The 19,279-nt window shown below is 51.5% G+C and overlaps 1 protein-coding gene across 1 annotated transcript in view; it reads left to right on the forward strand.

Annotated features, from left to right (window-relative positions):
- The window catches only part of SYNE2 (spectrin repeat containing nuclear envelope protein 2), a 455,935-nt gene that overhangs the window by 281,006 nt on the left and 155,650 nt on the right, over positions 1-19,279 (forward strand). Inside the window, exons 63-64 of the mRNA XM_088471237.1 lie at positions 7,774-7,956; positions 18,421-18,579. Coding sequence (XP_088327363.1) covers positions 7,774-7,956; positions 18,421-18,579 — 342 coding nt within the window. The remainder of the gene's footprint in view (positions 1-7,773; positions 7,957-18,420; positions 18,580-19,279) is intronic.

A 19,279-nucleotide genomic window follows, 5' to 3' on the forward strand; every position in this document is an offset into this window, starting at 1 on the left:
ACTCCTCCAGCGGTGGATTCCCACGTTACCCGCTTAATTAAAAGTGCTACGCTGCCTTTGCCGTCGATCTCCTCCCTGAAGGATCCCACGGACAGGAAGGTGGAGACTTGTTTGAAGTCTATCTACTCTCTCTCGGGGGCGGTGGCCCGTCCGTCCATGGCCCTCTTGGGTGGCTAAGGCCATCGAGAGCTGGGCCAATGCTTTGGAGGATACCTTTCCGGAAGATGCTCCGGAGATCCAGAGAGCGTTGATAGGTCAAATGAGGGATGCGGCTTCCTACATTGGGGAAGCATCGTTAGACGCAAGCCTGCTAACCTCTCGGGTGTCGGCTGCGGCTGTGTCAGCGCGTCGGTCCTTGTGGCTGAGGTCTTGGAGAGCTGACGCTGACTCCAAAAAGGGACTGGAGGCCTTACCTTTTAATGGGGAGTTGCTTTTTGGTCCAGACTTGGACAAAATTGTGGACACTCTGGCTAAGTCTAAATCAGCCTCCCTTCGGCTTCTGCTCCTACCAAGGTACGGAGCTCTGCTTTTCGGTCCTTTCGGGTTCAGGGCAAGGCAAAAGGTCAGTCCTTCCCGAGGCAGTCGACGACCAAGGCCGCTTCTAAGCCCAAGAAGCAGCCCTGGAGTGCCAGGCGCCCTTCTTCCAAGCAGGAAGATAAACCTTCTGCCTGATGGGACGGGCCTCCCTCTGGGGGACCCCAGAGTGGGAGGCCGACTTCTTCTATTTGCCCAGTGCTGGCACAATACCACCATGGATGCCTGGGTTCGAGAAGTGGTCTCCCAGGGGTACGCCCTGTCTTTTCGGCACAGACCGCGCCACCAGTTTTTCTGCACGAGTCTTTCTCAGGATACGACCAAGTCTTTACAGATTCAGGAAGCTATAGAGTCCTTGCTGACAGCAGGGGTCATTGTTCCCGTTCCTCAATTACAATGAGGGACGGGGTTCTATTCTTTTCTGTTTCTGGTGCGGAAACCCAATGGTTATCATCGCCCTATCCTCAACTTGAAGTCTCTGAACAAATTCCTCAGAGTTCCCAAGTTCAGGATGGAAATGTTACGTTCCATCATTCTGGCGATGGAACCGGGGGATTATATGGTGTCCCTGGATATCCAGGACGCCTACCTCCATGTTCCGATAGCACCTTCACACCAGCGGTATCTGAGGTTCGCTATCCTTCAACACCATTACCAGTTCCGGGCGCTACCCTTTGGTCTCTCCACGGCACAGAGGGTGTTCACGAAGATTATGGCGGTCATGGCCGCACATCTTCGGAACCAGAATGCACGGCTCCTACCTTATCTGGACGACCTCCTGTTGCTGGCGAGTTCCCCGGAGGTACTGCTGCATCATCTCCACTTGACGGTCGCTTGCCTGCAAGCGCACGGGTGGCTGATAAATTGGAAAAAGTCCTCCCTGATTCCATCTCAGCGGATGGTTCATTTGGGAGCCCTGCTGGATTCTCGGCAGCAAAGGATCTTCCTGACCCCGGAGAAGGTCTCCTCCCTGCAGCTGAGGATACACAGTTGCCTGAGCAGTTGCCGCCTGTCGGTCCATTCGGCTATGAGGGTTTTGGGCTCCATGGTGTCAACATTCGACATGGTGGAATTTGCCCAGTTCCATTCCCGGCCTCTGCAGGGGCTGATTCTATCGGAATGGAACGGGTTACCTCACCGGATCCGCTCTCAGTTGCTGGTGTTGTCCCCGGAGGTTCGGCAGTCTTTGGCTTGGTGGCTTCAGACAGCTCATCTGGTCGAGGGGCCTCCCTTTTGGATCCCGGACTGGGTCCTGCTCACGACGGATGCCAGTCTTCGGGGTTGGGGGGCAGTGACCGGCTCGTTGTCACTTCAGGGTCGTTGGTCTGCGGAAGAAGCTCTTCTTCCCATCAACATTCTGGAACTGCGGGCGGTTTATCGGGCCCTGCAGTCGTCCGGTCCCGCTCTTTACGGACGGGCGGTTCAGGTGCAGTCCGACAACGCCACCACGGTGGCGTATATCAACCACCAAGGAGGAACTCGAAGTCGGGCAGCAATGTCGGAGGTGTCTCGCATCCTTGCTTGGGCGGAGTGTCACATTCCAGCGATCTCGGCAGTCTTCATTCCCGGAGTCCTCAATTGGGAGGCGGACTTCCTCAGCCGTCACGACGTGCATCCCGGGGAATGGTCGCTTCACCCAGAGGTGTTTCAGCTACTCGTGGACAGGTGGGGGCTGCCGGAGCTGGACTTGATGGCCTCCCGTCACAATCACAAGTTGCCCGTTTACGGGTCAAGGACAAGAGGCGCAGGCGCCAGTCTGGTAGACGCGCTGTCGGTGAAATGGACGTTTCACCTGGCGTATCTGTTTCCTCCGATATCCTTACTTCCTCGGGTTCTGCGGAAATTCATGCAGGACGGTGGCACGCTCGTGCTGGTTGCTCCGGCGTGGCCCAGACGTCCTTGGTACTCTGATCTGAGGTGTCTCTCCATCGACGCTCCGTACCTTCTTCCTCAGCGTCGGGACCTGTTGTCTCAAGGGTCCTGCCTTTACCCGGATCTGGGTCGGCTGTCTTTGACGGCGTGGCTCTTGAGACAGCCGTCTTGAGGTCTAGGGGTTTCTCCAGTTCAGTCATTGGTACCATGCTTAGGGCACGCAAGCCTGCCTCCGCACGGATTTACCACAGGGTGTGGCGCACTTACTTTCAGTGGTGTGAATCCAGAAACTATGATCCTCAGGTGTTCCGGGTTTCCAGAATCTTGGAGTTCCTTCAATCAGGTTTGGACCTCGGCTTATGCCTGGCCTCTCTGAAGGTTCATGTGTCTGCATTGTCCGTGTGGTTTCAGCGTCGGATTGCTACACTACCGGATGTTCACACCTTTTTCCAGGGTGTTCTCAGGATACAGCCTCCCTTCGTGCCTCCTGTGGCTCCTTGGGACTTGGCGGTGGTGCTACGGGTCTTGCAGGGTCATCCTTTTGAGCCTCTTGAGGTGGTGGACCTCAAGTGGCTGACGTTCAAGACCGTTTTTCTCCTAGCAATTGCTTCTGCCAGGAGGGTGTCAGAGTTGGGGGCGCTTTCCTGTCGCCCTCCTTTTCTGATTTTTCATCAGGACAGAGCGGTGCTCCGCACTCGTCCTGAGTTTTTGCCCAAAGTGGTCTCGAAGTTCCACATTAATCAGGAACTTGTTGTGCCAGCTTTTCAGTCGCCTGATCTTTCAGCTGGTGAGGCTTCCTTAGATGTAGTCCGGGCACTTAGAATCTATGTGGATCGGACTGCTTCGGTTAGGAAGTCGGATTCTTTGTTTGTCCTCTTCGGTTTTCACAAGAGGGGTTGGCCTGCCAACAAGCAAACGTTAGCCCGTTGGCTTCGTTCCGTTATTTGTGAGGCTTATGCACAGGAGAGTTTACCTGTGCCAGCCTCTGTTAAGGCTCATTCCACTCGTTCTGTGGGTCCCTCTTGGGCTGCTAGACGTGGCGCCTCCGCTGTTCAGCTGTGTAAGGCGGCCACTTGGTCTTCAATTCAAACGTTTTTGAGGTTCTATGCGTTTGACACCTTCGCCTCTCAGGATGCATCCTTCGGGCGCCGGGTACTCCTTTCAGCACAGGAGCGTCCCCGCCCTTAGTTGAACTGCTTTGGGACATCCCCAAGGTCAACCCTGTGGACCCCCTATGGACCCTGAAGTAGAAAACAAGAGATATGGTAAGAACTTACCTTTGTTATCTCTGTTTCTACGAAGTCCATAGGGTCCACAGGGCGCCCGCCCTGACGCACCTGGCTTCAAATGGGCTGTGTGGCTGGTCACCGGTTTTCCGTCTCCCATTTCTGTGAGTATGGTTTCTTGTGTGTTCCAGTCTTCCTTCTCTCTGTTTAGTCTCCTCCTCCGGCCTTAGCTGCTTACCAACTGAGGTGCCTGTGGCCGGGGCGGGGTATAGAGGAGGACGGACCCAAGTGCATCCTGGGAGCAGCAAAGCTTTAACTGTGTGGTGCCCATGGATCCAGATCCAGCTATACACCAAGGTCAACCCTGTGGACCCTATGGACTTCGTAGAAACAGAGATAACAAAGGTAAGTTCTTACCATATCTCTTGTTTTTTGTATCTACTATTGTGCACTCCAGGAGTAAGCCAGGCGCATCTACTACTGTGCACTCCAGGAGTAAGCCAGGTGCATCTACTACTGTGCACTCCAGGAGTAAGCCAGGTGCATCTACTACTGTGCACCAGGAGTAAGCCAGGTGCATCTACTACTGTGCACTCCAGGAGTAAGCCAGGTGCATCTACTACTGTGCACTCCAGGAGTAAGCCAGGTGCACCTACTACTGTGCACTCCAGGAGTAAGCCAGGTGCATCTACTACTGTGCACTCCAGGAGTAAGCCAGGTGCACCTACTACTGTGCACTCCAGGAGTAAGCCAGGTGCATCTACTACTGTGCACTCCAGGAGTAAGCCAGGTGCACCTACTACTGTGCACTCCAGGAGTAAGCCAGGTGCATCTACTACTGTGCACTCCAGGAGTAAGCCAGGTGCACCTACTACTGTGCACTCCAGGAGTAAGCCAGGTGCATCTACTACTGTGCACTCCAGGAGTAAGCCAGGTGCACCTACTACTGTGCACTCCAGGAGGAAGCCAGGTGCATCTACTACTGTGCACTCCAGGAGTAAGCCAGGTGCACCTACTACTGTGCACTCCAGGAGTAAGCCAGGTGCACCTACTACTGTGCACTCCAGGAGGAAGCCAGGCGCATCTACTACTGTGCACTCCAGGAGGAAGCCAGGCGCATCTACTACTGTGCACTCCAGGAGGAAGCCAGGCGCATCTACTACTGTGCACTCCAAGAGGAAGCCAGGCGCATCTACTACTGTGCACTCCAGGAGGAAGCCAGGTGCATCTACTACTGTGCACTCCAGGAGGAAGCCAGGTGCATCTACTACTGTGCACTCCAGGAGGAAGCCAGGTGCATCTACTACTGGGTTGGGTACGGAATGCTGGCACTCGGGATCTCATAGTCAGAATCCTGACGCCAGCATCCCGACAGGGTTAGGATACCGACACCTGTCGGTAGGTATCCTAACCCTCCCCCTCTTCCTACCCTAACCCTCCCTCCCCGGTGCCAGAGCCTACCCTCCCCCCCTAGTGCCTAAACCTAACCACACCCTAAACCTAACCCCTTTTAATGATTCATGTAGAAAGGAAGGGAGACCTGTCTTAACCAGACTTCTTATATCTGTATCTGACCTATGAGGCCAGGCTGAGCTCATTTGGTATTTCATCTAGTTAATCATTGCAAGTACTTGCAGTTCTCACATTACCAGTCTCAGTCCAGTCATTATATATACTATATTAGAAAGTTACTGCATACAAGATTTCCGTTTGCCTAACCTCTGCGCATTGTGAAAGCGCCTTTTCTCTGACTGCAGGCAAAGGTTTGCAGTACAGAACTGACATGTCTCATACTTGCAACAGAACAGTAGACGAGAACAATAAGGGTTAAAACAAATGGTTTCTGTTTTTGGCTTCCTTTGTCCTGGCCGTTACAGCCACAACAATCCCGTCCAGCCAGTTTGTGTAAAATTCTATTCAGGCATGAATGAAGATTGTAAAAGTTAATTGTGAGTATTCATGAAATAAGAACAGAAGGCAATGTGTTGGCTTATGAGATAAAGAAACTTGTACTGTTATTTCCTGTTATCTCTTGTGCATCCCATACTTGTTAAAATGTTCCAAGCTTTCCCATTCAAATTTATTATGTTATTTGAGTCCTAAAGATCCACTAGACATATAATAGAAGTTGCTTATAGCATTCATAAAAATGAGGGGGGTGCAGCATATGTATTCGATACCTGTTGCGGTCACCCCTAGATATTTTCTGGGGTTGCTAATAATTTTCTGATATCACCCCAAATCAGGTACTTTGGGGGGGATATCTCGCAAATTTCTGGTGATAAATATGCCCCTTAATGTATTACACTTGGGGTCTCATTCAGACCCGCTCACAAGCGCCTACGCGCTCGCAAACGTGTCGATATAGAGGCCCTGCGCACGTGCAGCGGTCGCACTGCGCGTGAGCAAGCCCCGGAGCGAGAGAGAAATTCTCTTGCTCTGGGGCTCACTACAAAAGGGGCGGCTGTTGATGGTGATCGACAGCTCGCACCGTTTTGTAGGCGGGGCGGGGGGGTGGCTGGCCAAACGGAGGCGTTCCCGACGGAATGCCTGCCGCTTGGGGACGGCCCCACTGACATCACTCATGATGTCAATGGTGAGCTTCCAGCTCTAATAGAGCCGAAAGCTCACTGGGGCTTGCGGTAGACGAGACCCTACCACAAAGGTCTCACCGCAAGCCCCGATGGTCGCGATGGTCTTGATCATCGTGACCATCAACCTGTGGGTGGTCACCAACAGCCTAGCGAGCAGCCAGGAGGCCGGGTCAGAAAATAGATGCGGCCGCCCTCATTCAGAGCGAGCGCTCGCATTTTGCGAGCACCTCTGAATGAGGTCCTTGATGTGCAACCAAGTGCAGTTTCAAATTGCTCTATCAGTTGCTTATCAGGCGTTCTGAGGGTCTCTGCAGTGTTCTTCTGCAGGCTTAAGGGCAGGAAGTCTACTGTGCATAGAAAAAAGAAAATAACCACATAACCGGGTTATAACAAAAAATATATTTATCTATTTTCATTAGCTTCCTTGACAATTTGTTTTATTGATTTGCATGTAGTGAGTTTAAAAAACAAACAAACATTAAAACAATGAATTACTAAAAAAAAAAAAAATCTCACTGTAACATAATATCGCAATACATAACAGCACGTGTGAGAAAATGGCAGCAGTGTTGCCATATAAAATATGCCTCAGCGTCCAATATCCTTGAAGCTAAGCCGAACACCCAGTAAGTGATATGCACTGTATCTTGAAAACAAGGCCTAATAATCCACCTTAACTATCATATTCTTATTTAGCATATTGGAATGAGTCAAAATGACTAATGTCATTGCTGAAACATTTTAGCTGTTGACCAGTATAATAATCACAGCCATATCTGCAGTGACTTAGCAACAGAGGTGGTAGTTGAGACTGGGCCTAAGGGGAACAGGGGGCCAGGTCTGCGACCCTGTGTAATTCACCATCTGCTTGCCATTGACATTGGAGGTGTTGGGAGTACCTGCTGCCACCTTTGTTATACTGTGCCACCTTAACCCTGAAAGATGGCGGCATCTGTCGATGGGGTCTGGCTGTGCCATCTTGGGGATGTTGTTAATTAGAACATGGTGGTGCTATACCTCCTCATCCACCTGACCGTGTGGGGCTCCTGAGCTCAATGTTCTGAACGTCTTCTCTTTGATCCTCATTGTCTCTGTGATAGCAGAAGACTGTGACAAAATACGGCAGTACTTTGCTTGTATAGTTTAGTTTGATTACAGTTAGTTTGAGTTTTGTAAAAGCCAGAGATAGTGATGCCGCAAACCTATTAACATTCCACAAATGGAAAAGCTAATAGAGGGCTTTAATATGAACTTTAGTACTGATCTGTCAGCTTGTTAATAAAGTGTCAGTGAATCAGTTAACAAACCTTGTTGAGTTTGCTCTCTGTGTGCTAAAAAAAAAATGTTTGAGCAAATGCAGATTAGCTGCCAGGGAACCTGTTGACATTAGATCACATGAGATATTTTCTTCTCCTCTCTACACATGGGAATAAGCCTGTTCCTCCGTTTGTACGTCTATGTTACTATTTCTGCTGCTTGCCATAGAGTTTCTGCTTGTTTCCTTTGTCTGGGCGCCTCTCATGCACCTCTTGTGGATTTTCACGCAGAAACAGCTGGAAGATGCCGGCAAAACACCGGCTGACGTGAAGCCCAAAATGATCCTCAGTGATTGTCAGGGGAAGGTAACAGAGGTGGAGCTTTGGCTGGAGAAGGTGAATCTATCACTGGCAGAGCATAAGCAGGAGCCAGATATGTTGCAGAACTTGGAAGAGCAGCTTACAGACTGTCAGGTAAGATCAAAGTTCACAGTCTGATCTCTAACTTCAGTGCCTTAAAGTGAACCTTTCACTGTACATTAGAGGTTTGAAATTCACTGGTAATGTAAAAATTAACCAATGCACCATGCCAGGTATTTATTCTGCAAATGCTTAAATTTATGTTATGCACCTATTACCTGTCCCTTACTGGCATCCCCTCGCTTAATCGAAAATGAAAGTAATGACAGTAAAATAGCCTCTGTAGCAGGCATCCAATGTGAGGTTACGTGGAGATGGTAGGCCTACTTTACACTGCCTAATTAATCAAAACCATGTAATAACAGTAATAATAACAAATAAGATATTTTCTAGCTAATCGCATATCGTGGTTACTGTAAAGAAACTACTCCTTTCTACTTCAGGGTCCATAGGGGTCCACAGGGTGACCTTGGGGTATAGCTGGATCCTGGATCCTCGGGCACCACGGAGTTAAAGCTTTCAGCTGCTCCCAGGATGCACTTGGGTCCAACCTCCCCTATACCCCGCCCCCGAGCCACAGGCACCTCAGTTTAAGATGGTGCCCGGCCGGAGTCGGGTCACCCTGCGGGGGGGGGGGGGGGAGCCCTAAAGCTTTTTATTTTAACTTAGTTAAATTTACTTATTTTTTACTTCAGTTTTTCTCCAGAGCGGCAGCGCTGGGCTGTCTGTACAGACGCCCACGCTGCCGCTCCTTCTCCCTGCTGGCGCCGCGACGCCAGCACTGAACTGGGGATCGCGGCGGAGGAAGCCAGAGTCTGTACTAGCCGGACTCTGGTTTCCCCCGGGACTGCTGCCAGAGACGCCGGGGAGATCAGGTAAGCCGCGCACGGCTGATTAGCGGCGGTGCGCGGGTTCCTTGTAAATGCAGTCCCATGCCCCCGGTCTAGGGGACAGACCGGGGGCGCTAAGGGTTGGCTGACGGGCCCCCCCTCCAGCGGAGGCATACCCCGCCAGACCACTAGACCACCAGGGTAAATTATGCGGCAAGCGGGATGCCGGCAACCCGGGGGTTAAATATGCTAGCCAGGGGAGGAAGCCTTCCCTGTCTAGCGGCTCCTCCCCTCAGCTCAGCGCGCCTTTCAGCACGGAGTCTGGCGTCGCTGAGCTGCAGCTACTCGGGCCACTCCTCCTCTGAGGTCTCCAGCGGCCATTTTCTTACTGGCAGCGCAGAGCTTCAGGGAGCACGCGGACCGGTACCCCTGTGTACCTCTCCCCCGACAAGGACAGTGTACACAGCACTATAGCCCTCCCAGACACTGAATCTGGGAGGTTGATTGTAGTGGAAAGGTGCAGTGAGTATATCTTCCTGCATGGTATGTGACTTTTGCTAGTGCTGCCTGTCTGTGTCTTTTTTCTACTTACTGTCAGCTTATACCTATCCCTTTCCTTCTCCTACAAGCCCTACAGGTGTGCGGGGGAAGGGTGTTTCTACAGACCTCGCCTATATAAATCACGTATTTTGTGAGGTCCGTCACATACAGTTGTGTGCTACACAGTACCATATTGTGGGCTGTTGTTCAGCACACTGGTGAGTGCGCACGTTTTCTTCCTAAGTCATGTCTGAGGAGGAGATTGAGCACTCCGGGGCTCCGGTATTGTTCTCCTGCAGGCGTTGTTCTGCAGGAGTGGATAGGGAAGATTTGTCACAGGACGGCCTGTGCGGACAGTGCCAGGCGCTCCCTGGTATGTCTAAACCTCCCATGTCGCAGGAGCCACCATGGGCGGTGTTTTCCCAGGTGCTGGTGTCCATCGCGGACCGTCTGTCGGTCCCGACTGCCGCCCCTACTAGGGCGTTGCCTCTGCCTGCCATCCCCCATTCCCCGGGTGTCCCACAATTATTGCAGACTCCCCCGGGGTCTCAGCCTGTTGGTCCCTATGCGGGGTTGCCAATGTATATTCAGTCCACCCCTGTGGCACAGCAGGCTGTGGTGCCGTTTCAGGGTCCTGTGGCAGCCCCTCCACCCTGGGTGGATGCGCTTTCCCACACTGTCCAAGATTTGGCGGCAGCATCTTTGGCTTTTCAGTCGATGTTGCGCAGTGATGTGCCCTCCAGGGCGTCTAAACGCTCAGTCATGGCGCAGGCTGCGCATCTTTCTGATTCTGAGGGGTCCTCGGATGATGGTGAGGTGCAGGATGACTCAGCCTCAGATGCCTCAGTCCAGGAGGTAGACACTAAGTCTTCCATCAATGTGCAGGCTCTGGTTAAGGCGGTGCGGGCCATTTTTCTGATTGAGGATGAGGCTCCTGCTCCCAAGTCGAGGTATCCTAGTTTTAAAAAAGCTAAGGTTACTTCTGCAGCGTTCCCCTTGTCTGATCAGTTGACTGATCACATGGCGGTGGCCTGGCAGACACCCAGTAAGCGTTTCCTGCCACAGAAACGCTTGGCGTCCAATTATCCATTCCCGGAAGCGCATTGTAAGAAATGCAGTCGATTCCCATGTAACACGCCTCATCAGGAGTGCTACTTTGCCATTGCCGTCTATATCCTCGCTGAAGGATCCTACGGACAGGATGGTGGAGACTTGTCTAAAGTCTATTTATTCTCTCTCAGGGGCTGTAGCCCGGCCGTCCATGGCCATCTCCTGGGTGGCCAAGGCCATTGAGGGGTGGGCCAACGCCTTGGAGGACACGTTTACGGATGAAGCTCCGGACGTCCAGAGGGCGTTGTTAGGACAGATGAGAGATGCCGCCTCCTACATTGGAGAAGCATCGTTGGATGCTAGCCTGTTGACCTCTAGGGTTTCGGCGGCAGCAGTGTCTGCTCGTAGATCCTTGTGGTTGCGGTCTTGGAGAGCAGACGCGGATTCAAAGAAAGGCTTGGAGGCCTTACCTTTTAATGGAGAATTACTATTTGGTCCGGACCTGGACAAAATAGTAGATACCCTGGCAAAATCCAAGTCAGCCTTCCTCCCTTCAGCTACTACACCTGCTAAGGTCCGGAGCTCGGCCTTTCGTTCCTTTCGGGTTCAGGGCAAGGCAAAGGGTCAGTCCTTCCCGAGGCAGTCCGCACCCAAGAGCGCCTCAAAGCCAAAGAAGCAAGCCTGGAGTGCTAGGCGCCCTTCTTCCAAGCAAGAAGATACGCCTTCTGCGTGATGGGACGGGCCTCCCTCTGGGGGACCCCAGAGTGGGAGGCCGACTTCTTCAATTCGCCCAGTGCTGGCACAATACCACCACGGATGCCTGGGTGCGAGAAGTGGTCTCCCAGGGGTACGCCCTGTCTTTTCGGCACAGGCCGCCTGGCCAGTTTTTTTGCACAAGTCCTTCTCAGGACAAAACCAAGGCCTTGCAGGTTCAGGAAGCCATAGAGGCCTTGCTGACGGCGGGGGTCATTATACCCGTGCCACAGTCTCAACGTGGGATGGGGTATTACTCTACGCTATTTCTGGTGCAGAAACCCAATGGCTCTCATCGCCCCATCCTCAATTTGAAGTCCCTGAACAGGTTTCTCAGGGTTCCCAAATTCAGGATGGAAACTTTGCGTTCCATCATTCTGGCGATGGAACCAGGGGACTATATGGTCTCCCTGGATATCCAGGACGCCTACCTCCATATGCCTATAGCAACATCGCACCAACGGTTTCTGCGGTTTGCTATTCTCCACAACCACTACCAATTCAGGGCTCTACCCTTTGGTCTCTCCACGGCACCAAGGGTATTTACCAAGGTGATGGCGGTCATGGCGGCTCATCTTCGGAGCCAGGGAATACGGTTGCTACCGTATCTAGACGACCTCCTCTTGCTGGCAAGCTCCCCGGAGGTACTGATCCAGCATCTCCACCTGACGGTCGCTTGTCTACAGACGCACGGCTGGTTGATCAACTGGAAGAAGTCCTCCCTCAGTCCACCCCTGTGGCACAGCAGGCTGTGGTGCCGTTTCAGGGTCCTGTGGCAGCCCCTCCACCCTGGGTGGATGCGCTTTCCCACACTGTCCAAGATTTGGCGGCAGCATCTTTGGCTTTTCAGTCGATGTTGCGCAGTGATGTGCCCTCCAGGGCGTCTAAACGCTCAGTCATGGCGCAGGCTGCGCATCTTTCTGATTCTGAGGGGTCCTCGGATGATGGTGAGGTGCAGGATGACTCAGCCTCAGATGCCTCAGTCCAGGAGGTAGACACTAAGTCTTCCATCAATGTGCAGGCTCTGGTTAAGGCGGTGCGGGCCATTTTTCTGATTGAGGATGAGGCTCCTGCTCCCAAGTCGAGGTATCCTAGTTTTAAAAAAGCTAAGGTTACTTCTGCAGCGTTCCCCTTGTCTGATCAGTTGACTGATCACATGGCGGTGGCCTGGCAGACACCCAGTAAGCGTTTCCTGCCACAGAAACGCTTGGCGTCCAATTATCCATTCCCGGAAGCGCATTGTAAGAAATGCAGTCGATTCCCATGTAACACGCCTCATCAGGAGTGCTACTTTGCCATTGCCGTCTATATCCTCGCTGAAGGATCCTACGGACAGGATGGTGGAGACTTGTCTAAAGTCTATTTATTCTCTCTCAGGGGCTGTAGCCCGGCCGTCCATGGCCATCTCCTGGGTGGCCAAGGCCATTGAGGGGTGGGCCAACGCCTTGGAGGACACGTTTACGGATGAAGCTCCGGACGTCCAGAGGGCGTTGTTAGGACAGATGAGAGATGCCGCCTCCTACATTGGAGAAGCATCGTTGGATGCTAGCCTGTTGACCTCTAGGGTTTCGGCGGCAGCAGTGTCTGCTCGTAGATCCTTGTGGTTGCGGTCTTGGAGAGCAGACGCGGATTCAAAGAAAGGCTTGGAGGCCTTACCTTTTAATGGAGAATTACTATTTGGTCCGGACCTGGACAAAATAGTAGATACCCTGGCAAAATCCAAGTCAGCCTTCCTCCCTTCAGCTACTACACCTGCTAAGGTCCGGAACTCGGCCTTTCGTTCCTTTCGGGTTCAGGGCAAGGCAAAGGGTCAGTCCTTCCCGAGGCAGTCCGCACCCAAGAGCGCCTCAAAGCCAAAGAAGCAAGCCTGGAGTGCTAGGCGCCCTTCTTCCAAGCAAGAAGATACGCCTTCTGCGTGATGGGACGGGCCTCCCTCTGGGGGACCCCAGAGTGGGAGGCCGACTTCTTCAATTCGCCCAGTGCTGGCACAATACCACCACGGATGCCTGGGTGCGAGAAGTGGTCTCCCAGGGGTACGCCCTGTCTTTTCGGCACAGGCCGCCTGGCCAGTTTTTTTGCACAAGTCCTTCTCAGGACAAAACCAAGGCCTTGCAGGTTCAGGAAGCCATAGAGGCCTTGCTGACGGCGGGGGTCATTATACCCGTGCCACAGTCTCAACGTGGGATGGGGTATTACTCTACGCTATTTCTGGTGCAGAAACCCAATGGCTCTCATCGCCCCATCCTCAATTTGAAGTCCCTGAACAGGTTTCTCAGGGTTCCCAAATTCAGGATGGAAACTTTGCGTTCCATCATTCTGGCGATGGAACCAGGGGACTATATGGTCTCCCTGGATATCCAGGACGCCTACCTCCATATGCCTATAGCAACATCGCACCAACGGTTTCTGCGGTTTGCTATTCTCCACAACCACTACCAATTCAGGGCTCTACCCTTTGGTCTCTCCACGGCACCAAGGGTATTTACCAAGGTGATGGCGGTCATGGCGGCTCATCTTCGGAGCCAGGGAATACGGTTGCTACCGTATCTAGACGACCTCCTCTTGCTGGCAAGCTCCCCGGAGGTACTGATCCAGCATCTCCACCTGACGGTCGCTTGTCTACAGACGCACGGCTGGTTGATCAACTGGAAGAAGTCCTCCCTCATCCCATCACAGCGGATGGTTCATTTGGGGGCCCTGCTGGACTCTCGTCAGCAACGGATTTTTCTGACTCCAGAAAAGGTCTCCTCCTTACAGCTGCGGATTCACAGTTGTCTGAGCAGTGGCAGAGTGTCGGTGCACTCAGCGATGAGAGTTTTGGGGTCCATGGTGTCGGCATTCGACATGGTGGAGTTTGCCCAGTTCCATTCCAGGCCCCTGCAGGGGCTGATTCTTTCGGAATGGAACGGATTGCCACACAGGATCCGCTCTCAGATGCTGGTGTTGTCCTCGGAGGTGCGTCTGTCCCTAGCCTGGTGGCTGCAGACGGCTCATCTCCTAGAGGGGCGCCCCTTTTGGATCCCGGAATGGGTTCTGCTCACGACAGATGCCAGTCTCCGGGGTTGGTTGGTCGGCGGAGGAAGCGCTTCTTCCCATCAACATCCTGGAACTGCGGGCAGTATACAGAGCCCTGCAGTTGTCCGGAAGGGACGTTCAGGTGCAGTCAGACAACGCCACCACGGTGGCGTACATCAATCACCAGGGAGGGACTCGCAGTCGAGCTGCGATGTCGGAGGTGTCCCGCGTCCTGGCTTGGGCGGAGCGCTATCTTCCAGCTCTCTCGGCAGTTTTCATCCCAGGAGTCCTCAATTGGGAGGCAGACTTCCTCAGCCGTTACGACGTGCATCCCGGGGAATGGTCGCTTCATCCAGAGGTATTCCAACTACTCGTGGACAAGTGGGGGCTGCCAGAGCTGGACCTGATGGCGTCCCGTCACAATCACAAGCTGCCTGTGTACGGGTCAAGGACAAGGGACGCAGGCGCAAGTCTGATAGACGCGCTGTCGGTGAAACGGCTGTTTCAACTGGCTTACTTGTTCCCTCCGATATCTCTGCTGCCTCGGGTCCTGCGCAAGTTCAAACAGGACGGAGGCACACTGATCCTGGTAGCTGCAGCGTGGACGAGAGGGCCGTGGTACTCCGATCTGCGGAGCCTGTCCATCGACGCTCCGTACCTCCTACCTCAACGGCGGGACCTGTTGTCTCAGGGGCCCTGTCTTCACCCGGATCTGGGTCGACTATCTTTGACGGCGTGGCTCTTGAGACAGCCGTCCTGAGGTCTCGGGGCTTTTCTAGCTCCGTTATTACCACAATGCTGAGGGCGCGCAAGCCTGCTTCCGCGAGGATCTATCACAGAGTGTGGCACACTTTCTTTCAGTGGTGCGAGGCCAGAAACTATGATCCCCAGGTGTTACGGGTTTCGCGTATTCTGGCTTTCCTTCAGTCGGGTTTGGATTTAGGATTACGTCTTTCTTCGCTGAAGGTGCACGTGTCTGCTCTGTCGGTGTGGTTCCAGCGCAGGATCGCTGCTATGCCGGACGTACACACCTTTTTCCAGGGAGTTTTGAGAATCCAGCCTCCCTTTGTGCCACCTGTGGCCCCGTGGGATTTGGCGTTGGTTCTTCGGGCCTTACAGGGTCCGCCTTTTGAGCCCTTGGAGTCAGTGGAGCTCAAGTGGCTAACTTTTAAAACTGTTTTCCTCTTGGCAATTGCTTCTGCCAGGAGGGTTTCAGATTTGGGGGCGCTTTCTTGTCGTCCCCCTTTTCTGATTTTTCATCAGGACAAAGTGGTGCTTCGCACTCGTCCTGAGTTCCTGCCTAAGGTGGTTTCCAGGTTCCACATTAATCAGGAAATTGTTGTACCAGCCTTTCAGTCGCCTGATCTTTCGGCTGGGGAGGCTTCCTTAGACGTTGTCCATGCACTCCAGGTTTATGTGGACCGGACTAGTTCTGTGAGGTAGTCGGATTCTTTGTTTATCCTCTTTGGTTTTCACAAGAGGGGTTGGCCTGCCAACAAACAGACTCTAGCCCGTTGGCTTCGTTCTGTTATTATTGAGGCTTATATGCAGGAGGGTTTACCTGTTCCAGCCTCTGTTAAGGCTCATTCCACTCGGTCTGTGGGCCCTTCTTGGGCTGCTAGCCGTGGCGCCTCTGCTGTTCAGCTCTGTAAGGCGGCCACCTGGTCTTCCATTCAGACCTTTTTGAGGTTCTATGCGTTTGACACCTTTGCCTCTCAGGATGCATCCTTTGGGCGCCGGGTTCTCCTGTCAGCACAGGAGCGTCCCCGCCCTTAGTTGGACTGCTTTGGGACATCCCCAAGGTCACCCTGTGGACCCCTATGGACCCTGAAGTAGAAAACAAGAGATATGGTAAGAACTTACCTTTGTTATCTGTTTCTACGAAGTCCATAGGGTCCACAGGGCACACGCCCTGACGCACCTGGCTTCATATGGGCTCTGTGACTGGTCACCGGTTTTCCGTCTCCCATTTCTGTGAGTATGGTTCTTGTGTGTTCCAGTCTTCCTTCTCTCTGTTTCGTCTCCTCCTCCGGCCTGGGCTGCTTACCAACTGAGGTGCCTGTGGCTCGGGGGCGGGGTATAGGGGAGGTTGGACCCAAGTGCATCCTGGGAGCAGCTGAAAGCTTTAACTCCGTGGTGCCCGAGGATCCAGGATCCAGCTATACCCCAAGGTCACCCTGTGGACCCTATGGACTTCGTAGAAACAGAGATAACAAAGGTAAGTTCTTACCATATCTCTTGTTATCGTTATCATAGTCATACTGTATATGGATTGTAATTGTCTCACTGCATATATTGAGCAACTAAAAGTTCATGTTTATGTCAAATATAATTTTGTGCATATATATATATATATATATATATATATATGTATACACACACACATATATAGTACACTCTCTAGTACTAGGTAGGACCCCCAATGCCCCCAGAACAGGTCGGAAATATTACTTAGAGCAGAGATATTCAACATGCGACTGTCCTGCTGTTGTGGAACTGCACATCCCAGCATGCCCTGTCACAGTTTTTGCATGGCCTAATGACAAAACTGAGGCAGGGCATGCTGGGATGTATAGTTCCACAACAGCTGGAGTGTCGCATATCGAATAACCTTGCCTTAGAGAGTCTGGTCCATGGGTCATGGTATTTGGCTCCCAACAAAATGAACCCTAGTGTGTGCATGTGATAGGAAATATAGATTATAAGCTCCACTGGGGTGATGTGAATGGCCAAATATTATCTGTAAAGCGCTGCAGAACATGTGTACGCTATATTAATAACTGGTAATAAATAAATGACAGTATCACTCAGTTGCTGCAGATTTGTTGACTGCACATTTACCTGCAATATTCGGCAAATCTCCAGTTCTCTGACGTCCCAGCGGTGCTCTATATTGTATTGGGATCTGCTGACTGTGGAGATCATTGATGTATATACTGAGCTCATTATCGTGTTCGTGGAATCGGCTTGAGTGGACATGTACTGTGTGACATGTTACAGTGATAGCGCCATGCCTAGTGGTGGCCACTTGAAGATAGAGTAGACTATGGTGACAAAGAGATACACATGGTCATGGTCAGTAACAGTACTCAGATAGGCTGTGATATGAAACGATGCTCATTTGGTATGAAGGGGTCTAATGTGTGCCAGGAAAAGATTCCCCACACCATTACACCACAACTACCAGCCTGCATCTTTCATGATGTTTATGCCAAATTCTGAGCCTACCATCTGCATGTTGCAGCAAAAATCAGGATTCATCATACCATGCAACCTTTCCAGTCTTCAATTGTCCAGATTTGGTGTGCCTGTGCCCACTGTAGCTTCAGTTTCCTGTTCATAGCGGACAGAAGTGGAACCCGGTGTGGTCTTCTGTTGCTGTAGCCCATCCACTTCAAGGTTCAACATACTGTGCAGTCAGAAATGCTATTCTGCGTACCACTGTTGTAACATATGGTTATTTCAGTTACTATCGTCTTCCTGTCAGGTTCAACCATATGGTTATTTGAGTTACTATCGTCTTCCTGTCAGCTTCAACCAATCTGGCCATTCTGCTCAGTGCTCATTAGCAAGGCATTTCATCCTTAGAACTACGACTAACTGGATGGTTTTTGTTTTGCACCCTATTATCTGTATACTCTAGAGCAGGGGTCTTCAAACTTGGCCCTCCAGATGCTGTGGAACTACACATCCCAGCATGCACTGCACATAGTTTTAGCATGCTGTTATATCAAAAAGGTGGCAGTGCATGCTGGGATGTGTAGTTCCACAGCAGCTGGAGGGCCAAGTTTGAAGACCCCTGCTCTAGAGACTGATGTGTGTGAAAATCCAATGATCTTCTGGTCCTCTATAATGCATACAAATGGGGGCTGCCTCTAAACATATAATTGGTCACTGCAGTGATTCACAAGCAGTGCAGGGAAAAAACCCTGTTCTTTACAATGTTATGACCCATTTTTCCAGGTTGGTGATTTCTTCATAGGCTTTGCGGCACAATGCTTCTGCTGAGTTGCTCTGTAGCCATGTGGTCTGCAGTGCCCACTTTCACCAAATTTCAATGTGTTCTTGACTTAGGACGCCAGTTTTGGGCATATGGTGCCCTGCACTGTAACTATGTGAGTGTACCCTAACTGTGTGAGCTTTGGGACATCCCCATGGTCCAGTGCCCCCCAGTAGGATGATAGTGAAAATTACATTACATTGAAATATGTTTGGTTGCTTGACATTACAGCACTTTGTTTCAGCATATGTATGGTACCCAGTATTGTCATGAATATTTAACATAAAACGTAATGTGAGAAAATAAAATCATTTGTTTTTCTTTCCCCAGAATATTTTACAAGAAACAGAAAGTAAAATAAACTCATTGCTAAAAGATGACAATTACAGGACCCAGGGAAATTTAACTATTTTAGAAGAGGCAGAGTCTTTATCGCTAAGGTTGAAGGCTCTGAAAGTCAATTTAGAACACATGCAAACCTCGCTGCAGGTATTATCATTAGTATTAATTTTATCATTAATAACAACTTTTATTTTTAAGGCGCCACAAAGTGTACACAACGGCGTACAAGGTATACATACAAAACAGTAACAGGGTATCAGGCCATAAATACAATATGCAATATGCAACGGCAGATCAAAGCATAAGTACATAGCAAAAATGCTCTCTTCAGACTGGGTAGGACAGGGACAGGGGTAGGGTAACTTGCTGAAGCTAGCAGGAGCATACAGAAATGAGTCGATTTAATGCTCAGTGAACCTGTACCCAACATATAAGCTAGCAAACACAATCAGAGTTACCGACTGGGAGAAGAGGGGAGCACTAGTGTCAAGGATAGTGTTAGGGAAGAACAAGAGGGTGGAGGGCCCTGCCTGTAAGATGTTACATCTGAGGGAAAGGGGAGGACAGTTGGAGGGTGACCTGGATTTATAGTGGAGGGCTGAAGGGGAGCAGTATTGAGTTACCAGGATGGCTGGTATACCTTAATAAAAAGGTTTGTTTCAAGGGAACGTTTAAAGCTGGGGAGATTGTCTTATTGGGCAAGGTAGTGTGTTCCAGAGCATGATGTAAAATCTGGGAGGCGAGCGCAAGATGAAGTGAGCAGGGCGGAGGAGAGGCACTGGTCAGTGGAGGGGGCCAGATGGACTGTGGTCGGACATGTAGGGAAGGGAGGAATGGTTTAAGGCCT

The sequence above is a fragment of the Taudactylus pleione genome, unplaced genomic scaffold (assembly GCF_031769625.1).
Source record: "Taudactylus pleione unplaced genomic scaffold, aTauple2 ptg000113l, whole genome shotgun sequence".
In the NCBI taxonomy this organism is placed as follows: domain Eukaryota; kingdom Metazoa; phylum Chordata; class Amphibia; order Anura; family Myobatrachidae; genus Taudactylus; species Taudactylus pleione.